Source organism: Pipra filicauda, unplaced genomic scaffold (assembly GCF_003945595.2).
Source record: "Pipra filicauda isolate LSUMZ 115617 unplaced genomic scaffold, ASM394559v2 scaffold244_size1468961_pilon, whole genome shotgun sequence".
In the NCBI taxonomy this organism is placed as follows: Eukaryota; Metazoa; Chordata; class Aves; order Passeriformes; family Pipridae; genus Pipra; species Pipra filicauda.
In genome coordinates this window covers 895,165-913,790 of record NW_024104359.1, presented here as the reverse complement: position 1 = coordinate 913,790, position 18,626 = coordinate 895,165, and the positions used below count along the sequence as shown (strand labels likewise).

The 18,626-nt window shown below is 41.6% G+C and overlaps 2 protein-coding genes across 2 annotated transcripts in view; one reads left to right on the top strand and one right to left on the bottom strand.

The window, feature by feature from the left end:
• Positions 1-235: 235 nt before the first annotated feature.
• Positions 236-15,112, bottom strand: PDCD10 (programmed cell death 10). Its single transcript, XM_027733307.2, has 8 exons — positions 14,906-15,112; positions 8,329-8,543; positions 7,673-7,726; positions 6,225-6,342; positions 5,449-5,575; positions 5,070-5,148; positions 4,671-4,753; positions 236-3,098 (listed from the first exon to the last, which is right to left on the bottom strand). The coding sequence occupies exons 2-8, from the start codon at positions 8,422-8,424 to the stop codon at positions 3,017-3,019; spliced, it is 639 nt and encodes a 212-aa protein (XP_027589108.1). The 5' UTR covers positions 8,425-8,543; positions 14,906-15,112; the 3' UTR covers positions 236-3,016.
• Positions 15,113-15,221: 109 nt separating this feature from the next.
• Positions 15,222-18,626, top strand: part of SERPINI1 (serpin family I member 1) — a 45,488-nt gene continuing 42,083 nt past the window's right edge. The window contains exon 1 of the mRNA XM_027733300.2: positions 15,222-15,316. The gene's annotated coding sequence lies outside the window, so the exon portion shown is untranslated. The remainder of the gene's footprint in view (positions 15,317-18,626) is intronic.

Sequence of the window (18,626 nt, the reverse complement as noted above, 5' to 3'; positions counted from 1 at the left end):
CACTCTGATATTCCATACTCACCGTCCAGATACACCTTGTGCTGAGCTGGCACAGGCACATCTCACCCACTCGGACACAAACCTTTATATCATGACTAAACTAAGCTTCTAACCAGTAATAAATCAAGCTTCTAACCAGAAATAAGTCAATCTGAGCTTGTCTTCGTTGCTTTTACAGGCTGAGGAAAATCAAAACAAGTGATTAAGACGTTTCTTTGCTTCATTAACAAATATACAAAGTTTTATTTTGTTTATTAGATTGATTTTCTGTATGTTAACATTATCATAGCAGTTATAACCCACATTCACAGCAGAAATTTTCTAGGAGCATTTTGCAACGCTACCTGCTGTATTAGAAATCCTTAAGAGAAACTTATCTTTAGCTACTCAGGTAACTTGAATAATAAAGTGCAAAAACCACAATAAAATTTGACAGACATATGTCCCAGCTCATATTCAGTGGAAAATAGAGGTTTATAAGACCACTAGATATGGATTCACTGCACACAACAGAAGAGTGTCACCTGAAGACACCAGTTTTCAAGTTTTCCCATTACCAGACATTGATTACAATGAATAATTTTCCATTCATTTTAAGGGTAACATAAAGAAATCACAATGAGGTTATAAATCAAACAAAACACATTGGCCAGACTACCTGAAGCTCAGCCCTGTATTTGGTACCTTTTACCCAGTAAAGGTTCAGGAAAGAACTGATGAACAGGAACAGTTCATTTCTTGATGCAACAGCCTCTGATTTTATCAGGAATCAATTAAAAGGACATAACACAGCATCTTGTTTGGGACCCAAGTCATAAATGGTTTTTTAATATATTTTTTATGACACTTATAAACATGGTATCATTCAACTAATGATTACCAACAGCTGCTACTGCCTCTCTCAATTCAAGAAAATAGAGAAATCTCAGAATTTTATGGGAATTAAGTCCAATTTGGAAAATATAACCCAAGTTTTCATGTCTCTGTCTCCTTGCAGCCACTGCTGCAGCCTCCCCAGTACCAAACACTCTTTTCAAGACAAATGAAGTATCATAAACTCCAGGTGCCTTTCCCTTCCTTCTAACCTAATTAGTCTTCATGAAGCCCTTTGGAGCTATGACTTAAGTGAACATCATCCACAAGGAAGACTACTCAACCTTTTTACTTACAGAATACAAAGATGCAAATGAAATATTACTCTAATTACAGTCAGGCTGTCTCTTTAGTAGCTGCTAAAACTGCTGCTCTTCTACCACTTTCCAAGAAATGACAGTTCAGCAGGCCAAGCTTTGACAAATAACAGGAAGTTTTATCTCTAAATTGTATCTGCATCCCTTTGTCATGTTCCTAAGCTCAATTTGCTAATGACACAACACACCACTGTCAGAACAGAAAACAGGCTGAACAGCAAAGCTTTAAGGGCCATGTCCCGTTTAGAGCTTCACGTGGAATCAGAAATTTCACAAGGTACATTCCCAAGGAGTCATTTTCACACAATACTCTCCTTACATTGTTCCATTTCACTACAGGCAGTGCTCTCATCAAGGAAACAATTCCATGGCCAGACAGACAGCAGAACACCCAGTGCTATTCAGGAGGGCTGCAGGTTGCACTTCCCCCCTCTCTGATGGTTGAAGCAGATAACCAAATTCAAGGACCCAGCTGTTGGACTCTGGATAAGGCACTTGCCCCAAATGAGCAATACAGCACCAGGCCAGTGTGCAAGGAAAGTCTGGATGGACCTTTTCTTCGGCATTTACACCTAAAAAAGGAGTATTTCTGTAGCAATTGTGCTCTTTCAGCCTGGAGTGATCCTCCTGCAACAGCCTGTGCAGCTTTATAAACTGCTTCACATTCTTCTCTAAACCAACTAGTTATGGCCACAGATTTTAAAGATCTTTCAGAGGTTTATTCTATTTCAAAATAAGCTCAAGGTGCACTTCAAAGGGGCACGTGAGAGATTCCTTAAACTTGTGAAATATCACCATGAAATCACAATGATAAAATTTATTCTGTCCATCAGCAGCTCTTAACCATCGACACAGCCAAGGTTTGTCAGTGGAGGTCTCACATGATTTCAATCCCTGAAAAATAGAAGTTGCCTTGTGGCATGCATAGTAGAGATATCACTAGTGCTACCTGGAAGAGTTCCAGCTTCTCTCCTCCTCCCTCCCAAAGGGCACCAACTGAAAACCCAGTTATCTTAATATTTTAAACTCAACCTTTGCTGCAAACTCAGCTGCATATATTTAAAATAATCCTCTGCTCCAAACCTTGGAATAGTCTAGGAGTAAAAAGCCTGTTAACTCACCACCAAGAGAAGATTAAGGAAGAAGTGAGATTTAGTTTCTATCAAAAACAAAAGAACATCTCACTTCTGAGTTTACTTATTACTTCGTCAAAGACATTTTAATAGAATTATTCTGGTATTCTGGTCTAGATCACAGCCAAAAAATCTCAGCTTTAAGGAAAACCCCTGATTTTACACTGATTTGAACTCCCAGTAGCTTTAAGCACCCAAATAATTTGAATTATTTTTCTATTTAATGAACGTTCTGCAGTTCTAGAAAGATGAGCTCTGCACTTTTGTTCACATACAAAAAGACAGTCTAACAGATGTAAACTATTTATTGAATATTTGCCACCAATATCGTTAAATACATAATCTTGCAGTTTTCCGCTTTCAAGTTAAAATGTCAGAAACAGAACACCAAATATTTACAATTCTTATAAGGAATGTTACATAATGACACATTAAGGCGTAAATTCTTTTGGCTTATAATTCTGAAAAGAATGATAATAGCAAAAAAGTGATGCAAAATCTTCCTCGTGAGATTATGATTAAGCTACAATGTTTTACAAAAATATGGTGTAAGATGGCAATAATCCCATTCAAAATCCTGCATTAGGCCCCCCTGGGGAGGGGCTGATAATTTATACAGTCAAAACTTTAAAATTTACATATAAAGGTACCCTATCCACCATTGAAAAGTACAACTCTCAACATATACAGTTTTCAGGCCACAGTTTTGAAGGTCTGGAGTATCAAGTTGGTTTGATGAATTAGTCGGTTGGCACTTATGAACACATTTATTGCCCTGTGGAAAGAGAAAGACACTGCTTCAGATGCTTTTAGAAACATGGCATTCCATAAATCCAGCATTATTGGCATCCAGGCTTTGAAAATTGGAAGTATATTGATGTCCTACCCTGTCCTGATCTACCTGAAGCTCAGTGCTGGCACCCAGCCTCATCTGCACAGCTAATCCTAGAAAGGCTGTGTTTATTTGGCAGGAACTGAAAGAATTGGGCTCTCAATCATCATTGACATCTCAACTGTTCGATTCTGGGGTTTAGCTAACTAAGAAAAAAAGTGGAGCAGATGACTCAGGGTTGGAACTGGATGATCTTCAAGGTCCCTTCCAACCCAAGCCATTCTCTGATCCTGTGACTGTCAAACTCATGTTCTTTCCAAAGCCGAGCACTTCACCCCCCACTAATTTCAGAACTGGCAAATATTTCCTGTAGAAATACTAAGCATGCACGTATGTGGAAGGAAATTGCTATTTTAGTTATCTTTTTGTTAAGAAGGGTGTGGACTCACTGGGTTTTTGAGCTCAGGAATGACACCTGTGAGCAGGATGTTCTCTTTGGGGCTGGTACCTCCTGGTGGGAGCAGGTTTCTCACTCAACATGCAGTTCAGACAGATTAAAACTACTCCTGATTTCATAAGGATAGGAAATACAAACCTTATGGAATTTCTTACAATACTGCAAATAACTAACACACTTTAAGCTTATGCCTACAATACACAGCACTTCTGTCCAGTAATTATAAAGTTACAGGGTCTAAATTTCTCTTTTTGTATCATAACCAAATTTAGCCCCAATTTCAGTAAGAAAAGAAAATCAGAATGCTTTGATTGAAGCAAGATAGTATTCCCAGTTGGTCTTAAGACTTCCTTGCCCTTTAGTAATGCACCATCTCCTGGGTGTTCTTAGTCTTTGCCAAGCTCAACAAGAGCTGACATGAAAGGGAGTTCTCATTTTTAGAATTGCAGCACACAGAACACTTTGGCACTGTCAAAGTCTGAGGGGGATACACTCATCTTCCCAAACAATCACTACAGTGAATTATACAGGAACATGGACTTCAAAAGCCAAGGTGAAGACCTGGAAAAAGCCTCAGTTTGAAGGCTAAAATGTTCAAAGAGAAAAGACTCAGCTGAGTAATTCCAAACACTGCAAAGCATTATAAGGGCCTATAAAGAAAGGCCAATAAAAATGTAAATCAAAGAGAACATTGCACAGATGTTTAGTGTTTGCAAATGATACTTCAAATAGGTAGATTACCTTTTTCAATAAAGAATTCATAATTTCTTTGTCCTTGTATACACACTGAGAAAAACCACACAAGGCCAGGAAATTTAACTTCACAAATTCAGATTCAAAACTAACACTGCATATGGATGTTGTAGTGTGGTGCATTTAAAAAAATCCACTTTCCTCAAAGGTATTACAAAAGAAATAGTATTTAGAGCAGCCACGATAGTCTGAGGACACAGGTACAGAAAATTAGGCAAGTGCTGAAAAAAGTAGCTTGTCTCATTTTCCCCTGTTGATTGACACAGCCTTACTGATGTAAATTATTAGTACAAAACCATACTTACTTTCCATCTTTAAAATAGGTTTTCAGAGTATCACTGAAACTTTTGGAGTATTTTACAAACTCTTTCTTTTGGTGCTCAAGTGCCTGAGAAAACAAAAACATCAGGAGCAGAGTCTTAGTTCACATATTGTTGGGTACAGTGAGAATCTTGAGGTTGAACTGATCAGAAAACTGGCTGACATTACATTTGGAACAGCATTTTGATTCTCATTTTTCCGAGAAGACATGAAGAGATATCATTCTCTTCCTATAAAACTGCCCAGACCTATCACACAACAATTTTGCTCTTAAATCATTATGTCATTGACCAGTCAAAGTCTCCTACTCATCCTCTGATCAAAAGGAAATGCCTCCTCTTAGACTATTTCAAATATTCTATGTGAAGAGTCGCTGCACATACCCGCCGGTTCTGGTACTGGTATTTCTTGAAGACATTATTTACTGTGTCCAGAAGTTCCTTTATTGCACTTGCAATGTCCCTATTTGGAAAAAAAAAAAAAAAAGTAATTGTAATATCCTTAAGTGATCCCATTTAAATGTTGGAATTCAATCCCCTTCTAGGAATCAAATACTTCTTAAAACAGGTTCTACAGAGTGAGTGTCAGACACGATGTCACAAGACCAAATGCAAAGAGCCAGAGCAGTGCCCTGGGAATTCAGTGTGGGAATCAGCAAGGTAAGTTTGGTCAAGGAATATCTTAAACATTTGAGTGAGAATCAGTCCTAAATAAAAAGCATGACCTCTCGATCTGCAGAAAAATCCATCACATGGTACTTACTTGATTGTCTGAAGAAACCTCACTCTGTCATTGATCTCATCAGGAATCTTACTAAGAATCTGTTTAAGTGCTCGTGCTTTTTCATTAAGATCTTGGAATTCAGGTTCTGGTCTTTCAATCATATACTCTACCAAAAAGAACATATTCAGAAACACCATTAGCGTGTCCTCAAGTCTCCAGTGACAGCTAAAAACACTCCACAAAAATGCAGCAGTAGTGCCATGGGATATTTGAAGGTGAACAGCACAAAAATAGCCCTGACCAGAAAACTGCAGTGAATACACTCTGTATGAACCAAAACACAGTGCAACAACCACCTTTATTACTGCACGATGGAAAAAGAACCCATCTTAATTTATTTGAGACACTGAAGGCACTACACTAACCCAATTCAGTATTAAAATAATTTCAAGCCTATATTCTCCTTCTCTGACAGTGTAACTATTGCTTTTATTTTGAAACAGGGGCGAAAAAAAGAGCATGTTATACTCCACATGCTTTTTTCTGTGTTAGCAATGCAAAAGGTGTACTATGCACCCACAGAAATATAGTCCTTAACATTCCTTTTCTTTTTTTCTCTTATTATTCAAGTATGGTTTTCAGGAAGATTCAACTTCTCCTAAAGAGGTATTCAAGAAATGCAAATTTTCTTTGACCCTGCTAAAAAAAATTGTATTAGGAAACAAATAATCTCTTCTGAAAAAAAGGCGGAGAAATGCCTATTTCTAGTTAGCAGTGTAATTAAAAATCCAGTTATTCAACATGAGATTTATTACCTTCTACATCATCAGCTGCCATACGCAGAAGAGACTCCGTGAAGTTCACGTCCACACTTTTTTTCTCCAGGATTTTCATGATGATGTCCTGTGTAAGACCTGGATTTTCTTTTTCAGCCTGTACAGTAAAGCAAGTTGTTACTCTGACATATGCAATGCCTGAATGTTGCAAGCACAAAGGCAGATTTTCATGTACCTCGCTTCAGATACTGCAGGAGTTTGCCAGAAACTATAAATTCTAATGGTTTTAGAGCAGTAGATTACATTGAAAACCATTTTTCCCACTACAACATTCATTATTTCGGGCTACATCACTGATTTGGTATAAATAACTTTTCCAATAAGCTTTTCCACTCGTTTCAATTTGAATGAGAAAGGTTTTCATGAATTTCTATATCCTGTTATATTTTCATAAACGCTAAGCTTTGAGACAAAGACATTGTATCCATTGGAATTCAAGTCACTCCAAGCTAGGTGCTGCTCCCCCCCCTTTCCACAGGACATTTTATAAGTGTGCCTCTTACAAATCACATCATACGCTCAGACATCATTTGGGAATTGCTTTTTCAGTAAAAAAACCCCAGCTTTTGATTGATGAGATATCTAAGTAAAACTAAGCCAGAGCTCAGCTAACACTGGAGGTGTTCCCACTACCTGTGCTGCTATTAAAAAAACTGCACTGTGTGGAATGAAACTGTGGGGTGGGTTTTTTTGCTACCAATATCTCAGTTTTGACATTATTTGCACCTAGCTCAGCTCCTTATCATTAGTTGTAAAAACATTTAGCTTGCATGAGCTCTAGCTGAGACTTCAGATTGTCAAGGTACACTTAGATTTAGGCTTATAAACAGGGACCTGCAATGTAGTTGCACAGCTCACATGTTAAGATTTGTCATGCCTGCAATTATTTTTGTTTTAAGAATTTCAAAAGATCAGCACTTCAGTAAAGGAGTATAAAGGAATTTTCACCCTTCAGGAATATAAAAGTTACAAGTCTCTTTTTTCCATTTACTGCTGGATGCAGACACAAGCATTGAACTTATCTTCATCCACAAAAAAATCCCATTATCACTCACTCTGTAAAGCACTTCCAAAGCCTGCTGTGTGTCTACTGCTCATGAGCACCTCTGCCACATAATCTTGGCAATTTTAGATTAAGTATATTATTTATTCACTGACTGCTTCCTCATTTAAACTTTTGTACTATATGGACAAGACGAAAGTCTGTTTAAAACGTCTCAGTGTGCTTCATTCAGATTTCTTCTACTCATAACATCAGACCTCTCAAACTTACAGCCCATGCAATTGTCCACTTCACTTTTGGACTGCTGGATCAAGGATGGAGTCTTCAGAGGCAAAGACAAGGACACAAGAAAGCTGACTTTTTAGCTTTACTATATATGGTTTACCTTTTAAACAATCATTCTTCAAAACAAGTTACTTCTCACCTTAATAAAAGCTGCTCTCAGCGTCTGAGCTGCAGACAGGTTTACTCTTTCTAGCTGCAATGAAAGTTTAGAATTGTTAGGGATTCTGAGGTTATTAGAACAAAACAAGTCAAATACTCATGCCCTGCCTTACACACATAATGAAACTGGGAACTGACAGAGGCTTTCAAATTACTGGTGTCACTTGAGAGATACTAAAATGTTCAATCCCAAAGGAAAGACTTCCCCCTCCTCAAATCAAATATGTCACTGGATGTATTTTGCAGCAGAAATCTCACAGAAGTTTTTGAGAGCATCTTGCCAATCTCTGATACTCACAGAAAATCAAATATCCTATTAAATTACAACCATTAGCAGTAAAATTAAAATGTTCACAAGTATGTGTTTGAGCGTATGTTACTTCCTGCCACAGAATACCAGACCTGGCATTTTTGTGAAAATCCTCTGTAAAAGGTAAGAGAAAAGATCAGGGCCGAGACATCCAGCAACCTCTGAAGAGCATGAAATAGTATTCATGGAAAAAGGGTAAAACAATGCATGGGAAGGAGATGGTGTCAGACACAAAGCTTCCACAGTCAAAATGAACAACCTGTTACTGTGCCCATGTTTCCCAAAATAAAGGGGACTGTCACATTCCAAAGCAAACTGCAGCTCACCTCATTAAAGACCGGGTACATGACAGCATAGAGAGGCATGGAAACCATAGAAGTGGTCTCTGCTTCATTCTTCATCTCTTCCATTGTCATCCTCATTCAAAGAGCCACTTCTCAAGGAAAACACTATAGAAGCAAAAAACTCCTCATTCACTGAAATGTTTCTTCTTTTTCCTCGTCGTGCAAGAATACTTGAAGGGCTTGAAAAACGTATTGTCCTTAGGGCGTGAGGGAAAAGACAAAACAAACACAACAGTTACAAACACTCCTGAGTGACTGGCAGGTTCTAAAAATGAAAACACAGATCAACGTCAGCTTGTTACTGCCCAGAAACCAGGAATTCCTTATGATGTGAGTCAAGTAAATATGGAATGACCACTTTGTGTGACTTCAAAACCCTGAAATCTATTAAGTGAAATCTATTGAGTGAATATTTTAAAGAGTAGGGTGCTACCAGAAGTGGGTTTTTTTTCTTCAAATTCTTATGGAATCAATTTTCCTGAAAACAGTGATTTTGTTTGATATTTATTTACAATAATCTTGCCACCACTCATAAGCAGCAGCATAAGGTTCCTGACAACTCCCCTACAGAAAAAGCTTGAAATGCTGCAAACCCAAACGCCATATAGATGCATCATGACTATTAACATTAGAACTACCTATAAATACCCCATACTTTTGCACATGCATCAAGCTGTGCCTACTTTCCACCTCTGTGAATTCCTAATATTCTCTCTTTGGGTTTATATAAGCTGAAGTCATGTTTCCACTCTGGGTGTGTCCCCAGCTCTGTTCACTCAATGGAAAATTATTGTTCCAGTAACTGAACCTCTGTTTTGGAAGTTCTCCACCCAGTCCAGCTCATAATATCCAACATGGAGCCATCATTGCTTAGACATAGAAAATATGTGGAAAAGAAGAAAGATCACCCTACAGCTCACAAGAAATCTTTGTTCCAGCCTGCTACGTGTTCTGTTCATCAGATTCTCTAAAAATATTTTACATGACATAATTGAGTTTAAAGACCTGAAGTCCAAGTTAGAAATAAAAATAAAAAGGAGATTAACAGGTTTAATTCTTATATTTGCTTGGAATATCTGATGCACTAGAGGAGGTTTTTTCCTCCTAACAAGCTTCAGTCATCAGGCATTTGCACATCTGCATAATTTATTGACATTTTAGTAAGGAGTGAAAGAAGTGAAATTATAAGAAACAGCAGAAGCTACTCCAGCAATCAATATCACTGGGAGTGTGAACAGGTGAAAAAAACCAAGATATTTCTTCCAGTTATATTCCTATTTATGCTCTGCAGCAGCTAAAAATCTTCGGGCCGTTTCAATAAAAGAACAGATATTTTTTTCCAGGGCAGGTTTATAGTAGTTTAGCCCTAATTACACAAGTGAAATTTGTTATTGATTACAGTCAGCACAGAGAAGAACTTGGATCACTACAAATATTATACATGTCTCATCTGAGCTTGTGAACAGGCACTGTGAATGTACTTCTAAGTAGGTGAAGAACTGGTCACACAACAGTTAAAACATTGAAGAAAAATTAAACGTGACTATAGTAAAAAAAATTATATCAGTTTCCTGACATGGATTGCTTATTCCAAAATTACTCTTGCTGTTCCAACCCTTCAACATAACACACATGAGCAAGTCCTACAGCCCCAGAACAGGATTCCCAAGAGTTTAGAGAGGAATTTGTGTGGATACGTCCACATGGATGGAATTGCAAAAATCAGGGTTCTCACATTTTTCTCCCCTACCTAGAGATATTTTAGAGCTGTCAGGAACATGGAAGAACACAAGTGAATATTCACCATTCCTCAAAAAGTGGAATATTTTTCAAGAACTTGTTTCAGAGTTACATAAATTCATGCAAGGTCTGCTCACATGGGGGGTGGGAACTTGTCTGAGCAAGTTTTCACTCCCTACTGCAGGTACAAGCTGTCCCATTTATTATCCATGAGTATTCCCTGCTCCAAAGGCTGGCATGTGAGGGACAGAGTGGCTGGAGATCTCTTTGTTTTGCTGTTTAATTCCATGTTTCTGAAGTTCAGTAAACATAAACTCATGCAAGATACTAATCTGACAAGCACCACCGAAGGCAGCACTCACAGTTTAATTCACTGCGAGGTTTTATCCAGGACTGTATTCTCAGAGTAAGTTTTTTAAAGAGTTAAATCAGGTCACTGAACATCGTTCTACTCTACCCAAAAGATTTTTATCACAGGAAGAAGGGCAAAAAAGGACAGAATTGCCATTAGATATAATTACTTTGTTTTTATGGGCTAGCAGTACCCACACACACACACAAAAGGAAATACTAAGTGAAATGATGGATTTTTATGATGATGAAAACCTATTACACTGTGGACTACCATGAAGAACTCATTTTCTCCTGAAGAGCCATAAGCTATTGTTACTAATCCATGGTACAGCTAAACTCCTAATATAAAAACAATTATACATTATCTATTACCTCTTTACCAGACACTGACACTCCTAAAAAAAAAAAAAAAATACACCACTTTGGATTTATATAAAGATACCAGTGTTGTGACTGGAGAGGTGGATTTATATATACACATGCACACAAGAAATACATAAGAACATCAAATGCCTTTGTTGCCAATGTATGAAAAGAAATATATTCAATATATCACACTGGTTGTTCATTATTCCAGAAACCTCCCCATTTTCTAGAAGATACATTAGGAAGCAACACACTGTCAGGCAAGTACCTGACTGCTGACCCTGCCACACTATTTATCTTTGCAGTCAGGGATCAGCTTCTTCACAGCTTTTGGATGTAACTTATGCACTTCAGGCTTTGCTGGTGTTAAATAGAAAGAATAAAGATCTTCATAAAAAATTCCACATTTACTGGGCTACAGAAAGACAGTTTGTCACAGTTGCACTAAACCACCTACAAATATCCCTGAGGAAGGGCTCAATCCTGGTGAGGGACCAAATCCCCATGAAGTTTCTGTTCTATTATTTAGATCAACTATTAGCAAGTTCACCAACCTTGAAAACGGCCTGACTGGAGCCAAAGTTTAATGCACATTATCAGGCAGCCACGAGGAGCTTCCAGCATTTCTTCTGGGATGTGATCAAAAGCAGCTCTGCACAGCTGCCAGCCTGCATGACACTGTCTCCTAACAGCTTAACTTCAGTTCCCTGCTATCTCCAAAGAGCCTTTTCTTTGAGAAGAGTTTACCCCAGTTTCATCTGCCAACTGGATTTTTACATTCTCAGAAAAGATGGAATAAGATTCCACGAGAAGGTGATTTATTAGAACAGTACAATGGAGTGGTGCAGTTCCGAAAATCCTGGGAAACTGCTGTAAGATGCATAAAAGGTGTTACTCTGCTGACAAACTTGTTAATTGGTCTGAGAGGGCAGATGAGGAGAAGACAGCAGGACACTGCCAAATATGACACTGTGTGTGAGCCTGAGCTTTTCTTGTGGCAGTGATCCCATGGATTCAAATCCATGTATGTGCAATTAGTAGCAATGGGGGAGAATGTACAGAATGACACAGGGAATTTACAGAGAATCTAGATTTGCAAACTGTGCTAAGATGCCAGTTAATACAAGCCTGCCTGCTCAATCTTAATCACCACACATCAACAGAGGTACTAACACGGAACACATCCTTTCCCTGTCAGTACAAATCTGACATTCTAACCTTTAAGTCTCAGCACTAAAATATTATCCCATTCAAACACTGAGAGATGTAGGACAGATTTGGAAAGATTCTTCACAGACCCGTTCCCCATATCCATCCAATGACATTTGAAATCATTCAACTGAACTTTGGCAGAAAAAAAAAAAACCTACACCAAGATAAACTTCCTGTGAGCCAAAAAAAGGTAAAGAGCACAAACCACCACCCTTCCCAGGATGTACAACCACCGTTATCGGTGTCTGACGTGACAATTTGCTTCCTCTGATGTGTGTCATTTACTGACAGACTTTTAGCCATGCCCTAAAAATCAAGCAGAACTGCAGAGGTACTTAATAAGAACACAACCATCACGATGGAACTACAAATCCACAAAACCCACACCTGTGCATAGGCCAGGGTGAAAACAAGCAAGGTGTCCACTAAAGAAAGGTGTTTGTGTAACACTATTTCTGAAACAGTGTTTAAAGAGAAGAGGGCAGACTCTCCTCATTTCGACTTTTTTAAAGAGTTTTAAACCAACAGAAATATTTGGCATCAACTGGCAGGATTTCAATCTTCAGTTGTGTCATCAGCAGATCTAATTCTGCACTGAAGTTGTCTCTATTCCCTTCTCCAGGCTCCATCCACCTCAGATCTCATAAGTGCTTAGACATTAATATTCTTTTTAGAAAAGTACCACAGAGGAACAAGGCCTGAGGCAGTGATTTACAAGAATTATTATTTCAATGGTTGGCTTCTAGCAAAAACTACAGCTCTATTCCTGCTAGAAAAGACTGTCCTACTGCCAAGAAGTTCTGCTCCACTTTCTGCAGTGAGGATTCAAGAGGTTTTTACCTTTAACCTGACCTGAGATCCCTGAGTTAACAGAAAAAATAACCTAAGTCCAGGAAGAAAGAGTAGGGGAAGGGAAATAACAGCATAAATTCCATCCTGAATTCAGAGGCAAAGAGCTTGAATCAAAATGTAAGAGCAATGTGGATGGAAGGAAGGGGTTTAGGTCAACTTTGCTGTTGCAAAGTTTATAGAAGAAAAAAAAATTGCAGAATATGCTCTTTTAACTATATGCACATCCCACACATAGCTTGGTAACTATGTTTCTCTTATTAATGGTCACTTAAATTAAAAAAAAAACAAAACAACAAAAACACAAAACCAAAAAACCTACATCTCTTTTTTTTGTCAGATGTTTACCCCAATTTCAATTATTTCCCACTGCATAACTTTGATTGTATTATACAAAGCTTCAAGGCTTTGTGCTTCAGATACAGAATTACTTTCCTTCTTTTTAAAACTGTATGAGTGAATGCCCTGGGATTACCATACAGATCAAACCTTAAGATAACAATCTCTGTATTTTAAAATCAGCAAAGATAACAAGAAATTTCAAAAAGGCAGGCTAGTGCACTGATTCCATATTCCACTAACTCTCACAGCCAGCAGTTTCACTGAAGAAGAATGTCACCAGAATAGAGTATTGAATTTTTGGAAGTGCCTTTAAAGTGTCTGGAACAGAGAGATGCAGTTCTCAAACATCCCCACACACGTGTAACAGCCACTTGCAAGTTGAGCTCACTGACAAAGCAGAACTGCTTATGCGTTTTATTACTGTCAGAACAATTCTATGACTAATTCAGAAATCAGACAAACCTGCGATAAACCCAAGATGCCTATTTATAGAACCATAGCAACAAAGTCCAAGCCTAAACTGAAGTCAGGCTTACAATTAGTTCATGTTCCTTTGATGGACTTCAAAATGGAAGTGATTTAGTCTGTCCTAACACATCCAGTTTGTGTCTAACGTGAGAACCCACAGCCTGTGCTCCAGTTCCACTAGTCAGCAACACTAAAACTGTTATACAGCATAACTGAAACAGGTCGTGGTTGTTAGAATATATAATCACAACAACATACTCCTGTTTCTCTTTCTTTTTCACCTCCTTGGGAATGTGAAAGCGAACCTATTTATCAAACACCACCAGGTATGACACAGCTCCGAACAAGTAAACAAATCCCAGGGGACAATTAGTTCTTCTGATAACAGGAACAGCACAAACCTGGCTCAAGGTTTGAGCCATCCAGTGTGTGTGAGACACAGGAGAGGAACCAGCCAAACTCACCAGTTCAGTGAGCACCTTAATAGGACACCCAAGCCCTGACTGCTCAGTCCCTAAGGGGGGCACAGCCCGGGGGACCCTGCTAAGAAGGAATCAGGGAATCACAGAATCAAATAGGTTGGAAAAGAACTGCAAGATCATCGAATCCAACCTCTGACCCAACACCACCTTGTCACCCTGATCAGAGCACCGAGTGCCAGGTCCAGCCTTGCCTTAAACACCCCCGGGGTCGGTGACTCCACCACCCCCTGGGCAGCCCCTTCCCCTATCTAATCACCCTCGAGTAATTTCTTCCTTATGCCCAACCTCCCCCGGCGCAGGAAGGAGCCGAGGTGCCCTTTCTCCCTGCCCGCCGCAGCCACCTGACAGCGCCCGCTGCGAGAGGACGAGCTAAAAATAAATGCACACACAAAAATAAAACACATCCGGGCCTGCGCCTGCCGGGCCCGGGCCCAGGGAACCGGGAACCGGCACCAGGCCGGGCACGGGGAGGGCCCCGGAGCCCCGCGGCCGCGGGAAGGGCGAGGGGAAGGACGAGCCCTGCCGGGGCCGGGGGCAGGAGGAGGTCACCGCCCGGCCGGGAGGGCAGGGGACACCCCGCACACCTTCCCCGCACGGCCAGGCCGCCCCGGCCGCTCCCTGAGCGCGGCCGCGGTGCCGGAGGAGGGTTTAATTCGCAGCCCCTCTCGCAGCCCCGCAGGGCACGGCGGGCCCCGCGCCCGCCCCGCGGAGCGCCGGGCAGGGCAGGGCAGGGCTCGGCTCCTCACCTGCCCCGGCCCGCCGGGCCCCGCCGCTCCCGAGGGGCTTCGCCGCCGCCGCCGCCGCGCCGGAAGCGCCCGCGAGGAGCAGGAGGAGGAGGAGGAGGAGGAGGAGGAGGAAGACCCGCGGTGTTACCACACACCAGGCGTTGTCCGGAACCGCGCGCGGGGCCCTGGGGCTCGTAGTCCGCGCTCCGCGACCACAAGCCCCACAATGCCGAGCGGGGCGGGGGCGGGGGCTGCGCGGGGCGGAGCGGGGCGAAGGCACTACCCCGGGCGGCGGCGGGCGGAGCGGGGCACAGCGGGGCTGAGCGGAGCCGAGCACAGCCCAGCCCGGCAGAGCCGAGCCCAGCAGAGCCGCGGCGGAGCGCGGAGCGGCGGGCGCACCGCCGGGCAGCGGGCAGGGCGGCGGCAGTGCCGGTGAGTGCGCTCGTCCCGTGGCGGGTCTGTGTGTGCGAACGCACCGGGCGGCTCTAGTTTATTTGTTATAAACGAGCGAGGCTCCCCGCTCCGTGCCGGTGCGGAGGAGCCGCTGCCCGTGCGGGGGTCGCCGGCGCTCCCTCCGCACCTGAGGGAGGGACGAGCACGGGCTGCGCCCGCCGCTGCGGCGGGAGAGGGGCGGTCGGGATCCGAGCTGCTTCCCCGCGGGATAACCCAAAAGGAGTGGGAATCAAGCCCGGAACCCCCTCAATCAAGCCCAGCGACCCTCAGGTGCTCGCTCACCTGCTGCGGGCAGCGAGGGCAGGGACGCGCTCCCTCCCCCGCCCCCGAGGGGCTGAGGCGCTCTCGGGGGTCCGGCGGGAGCGCTCCAGCTGGAGTTGTGCTGAGGGGAAAGTCCTGCCCAAACACCCGCCCGAGGTGTCCCGCGGGTCGGGGTGGCTGTTCCCGGCCGTTCCCAGCCCGCAGCTGGGCTTCCAGAGCCCGGTTGTGAGGGGCTGCTCCCGGCTGTGGCACCCCCGATCCTGCCGGCTGGCTCAGCGCGCCGCAGACCGCGTGTGCGCGCCGAGCGTTCTGCATTTTGGCTATTAAAACAACCAAACTTGTGTGTTATTTGTCGAGGTAACGCTGTTACTTGTAATCTTTGAGCTTTAAAGTTTTACGTTACATTGCAGAAAGAGCTCGATTATTAAAAATTAATATTAAAAATTAATGGTAAGGCTTCTCCTCAGTTTTGGGTTTGCGTCTGCGTTTCTGATGCATCACTGTTAAAACTCTTTTTTTTTTTTTATAATTTTTTTTTTTTTTTTAAATACCGGTCCGTATTACCTAACGTTAAGGCACATGAATTCCCCAATGTGAACATGCGGATGAGCAGCTTCAGCGCTGAACTTGTCAGGCGTTGGCTGCAACTTCTTGCGGCACTGATGGGAGAGATGGGAAGAGTTTGATACCTGTGGGAACAGATGGATCATGTGCAGGTGTCCCTGTGTGTTACCTGTCCCCACGTCCTCCACTTACCTCAGCAAGAACAGTGTGTATGGGGGAAATAGGGGGAAAAAAAGCACCTGGGTTGTTGCACTTTAAAACATGTGTGCATTTTCTCCTTCCCGCACCAGCTTGTTTTAATCAGACTGTGTATCATCTCTCATATATCAAATGCTCCACACATCTTGGTATTAAAGGGCTGCTTAAAACCTGCATAACGTGTGTGAGTTTTGTACTGTTAATCACCTTCGAGCTCTGATTCCTCAATTCTCATCTCATTTTTGGTGTAGTCTAATGGAAACCGATGCCATTCCAAGTAGGTGAGAAGTGTTTACCGAAATGTGGTAGCATAGATTGAGCCAAATAAATGCCTGTTAATGGTGTTTTATTCTTTCAGTGAAAATTGTGCATTTTAAATAAAGCTACAAAGCTGCAGTCCTGCAGCTGCTAAAACTTAAAATAGGTTGTTATCCCCCTCCATCAGTGTTGTGATACTTTTCCAGATTCTGTTGGGTTTTGGTTGTTTGGGGTTTTTTTAAGCCATAGCTTAAATCCATTGAATTCTTTAGAATTACTGTAGCTTGGTTGAGCGTGATGAGGAATAGTAGCCCAGGCAAAGGAGGGAGGAGAAAAAGGTTGGTGGCTTTTTCTTTGAGGTAGTTGTTGTCTACAGAATTACACAGGGCAACCTGAGATGTGATGATACAATGTGAAGGCTTGTGGCAATGTGAAGTTTCCTGTTAAATGTAGTCATGAGTTCCAAAATTTGTCCTCGTGAGACTGCCTATCCTGTATTCTCACATCTTCTAATCGAGTTAAGAGTTTTTAAATTTGCTTTTGAGTTTGTCTCCCCATCTACCATTGTAGGCGAGCAATTTGTCCACATGAGTGACAGCTTCATGAATACTTTCACCTACATCTGCCTTCATGTTCGAGGCTGACACCCCACAATATGCTGTGTGTCTGCTGGCCTTTGGAATTCTTTAGCTACAGCACTGCTGGCTGAAGTTGATTCCAAGAACAGCCAGGGATAAATGCAGCTCGGAGCTGCTCAGTGGCTGGCTCCCTGCAGGAGCACACCGAGGTGGTTTGGGGTTTGTTTTTAAGGTTTGGGTTTCTTCTTACCTCCTCTCAGATGGAAGAATGTATATATGTTCATACAGAATCTAGTAGAGTTCTAGGAACCCTACATTGTTGTAATGACCCCCTTGAAATTTATTCTGTAGAGGTAAATGTTGTATTTATGTGTGGCTTAATTCAGTGTATAATCTTGTGTATCGCAAAATGTAGCAGTGGAGATGGGTTAGTGCTGGTAGGATCCTTCACATCAAGATCTGGCCGCTCTTGGCTCTTTAAAGGCCTTTTTAGTTTCTCAAAATTTCAGATTTGTTTTTGGGCTGCTCATCATCCATGAAGACACATTTTTGGCATGCCTGAATACCTTTTAAAATAATCTCTAACAAACCGTGTTCTGTGTGGGCAATACATTATTCTGTCTTTGTAAAGCACAGGCTGAGTAGGAATTAATACAGGGTACATCTGTCCTGTGCTCAGTCTGCAGGCTGTCCTCATCTTAATTAAGCTGTGTATGTTAAAAACTGGTGTGCAAACGTGGCTTTAAAGTTTAATGTCTGTTTTTCTCTATTTTATGTACACTTGCATATCTCAGATGCAGTATAGTGGGCAGATGGTAGGGAGAGACGTCTGTAATTAGTGATAACTTTGTTTTTTTCTCTAAATGTATGAAAGACCAGAGTAGTTAACTTAAATTTGGAAATACCTTTAAAATTCTTGAGTTTAATTCATGTCTTTTGAGCGTGGTCTTGTGAATTGAATGACTAAAGGTTTGCAGAACTTAGGGATGGGGGGGGGAATAACGTTTTCCCGCAGTAGGAAAGAAAACGCTTTCTGAATCTTGAATTATTGGCTTGGCAGAAGAACACATTTTCTTTAAACTTCTTTGTAAAATAGTCGTGGAGATAACAAAGCCATAGCCACTTCAAGACAAAAAGAATAATCCCACAGCTCAATAATAACTGTAAAGTTTTGGATTTATCTTCCCTCTGCTCTTGGTATTTAAAGCAGTACAATGGCAGGGATGTAAGGAAAACTGCATTGATCACATTAAGCATGTATTTATTTATAGTGTAAATACCTTAGTGCAGGTATCTCTAGCAATACAGTAATGTGAGAATTCAAGTAAGATGAATTCCTGTGTGAAATATCTTCAATTTCCTGACTTCACTCAAAGGGCACCGTGTCATCTCTTTTCACTTTCCCTTCCCCAGATTCCATTTCTAAAATG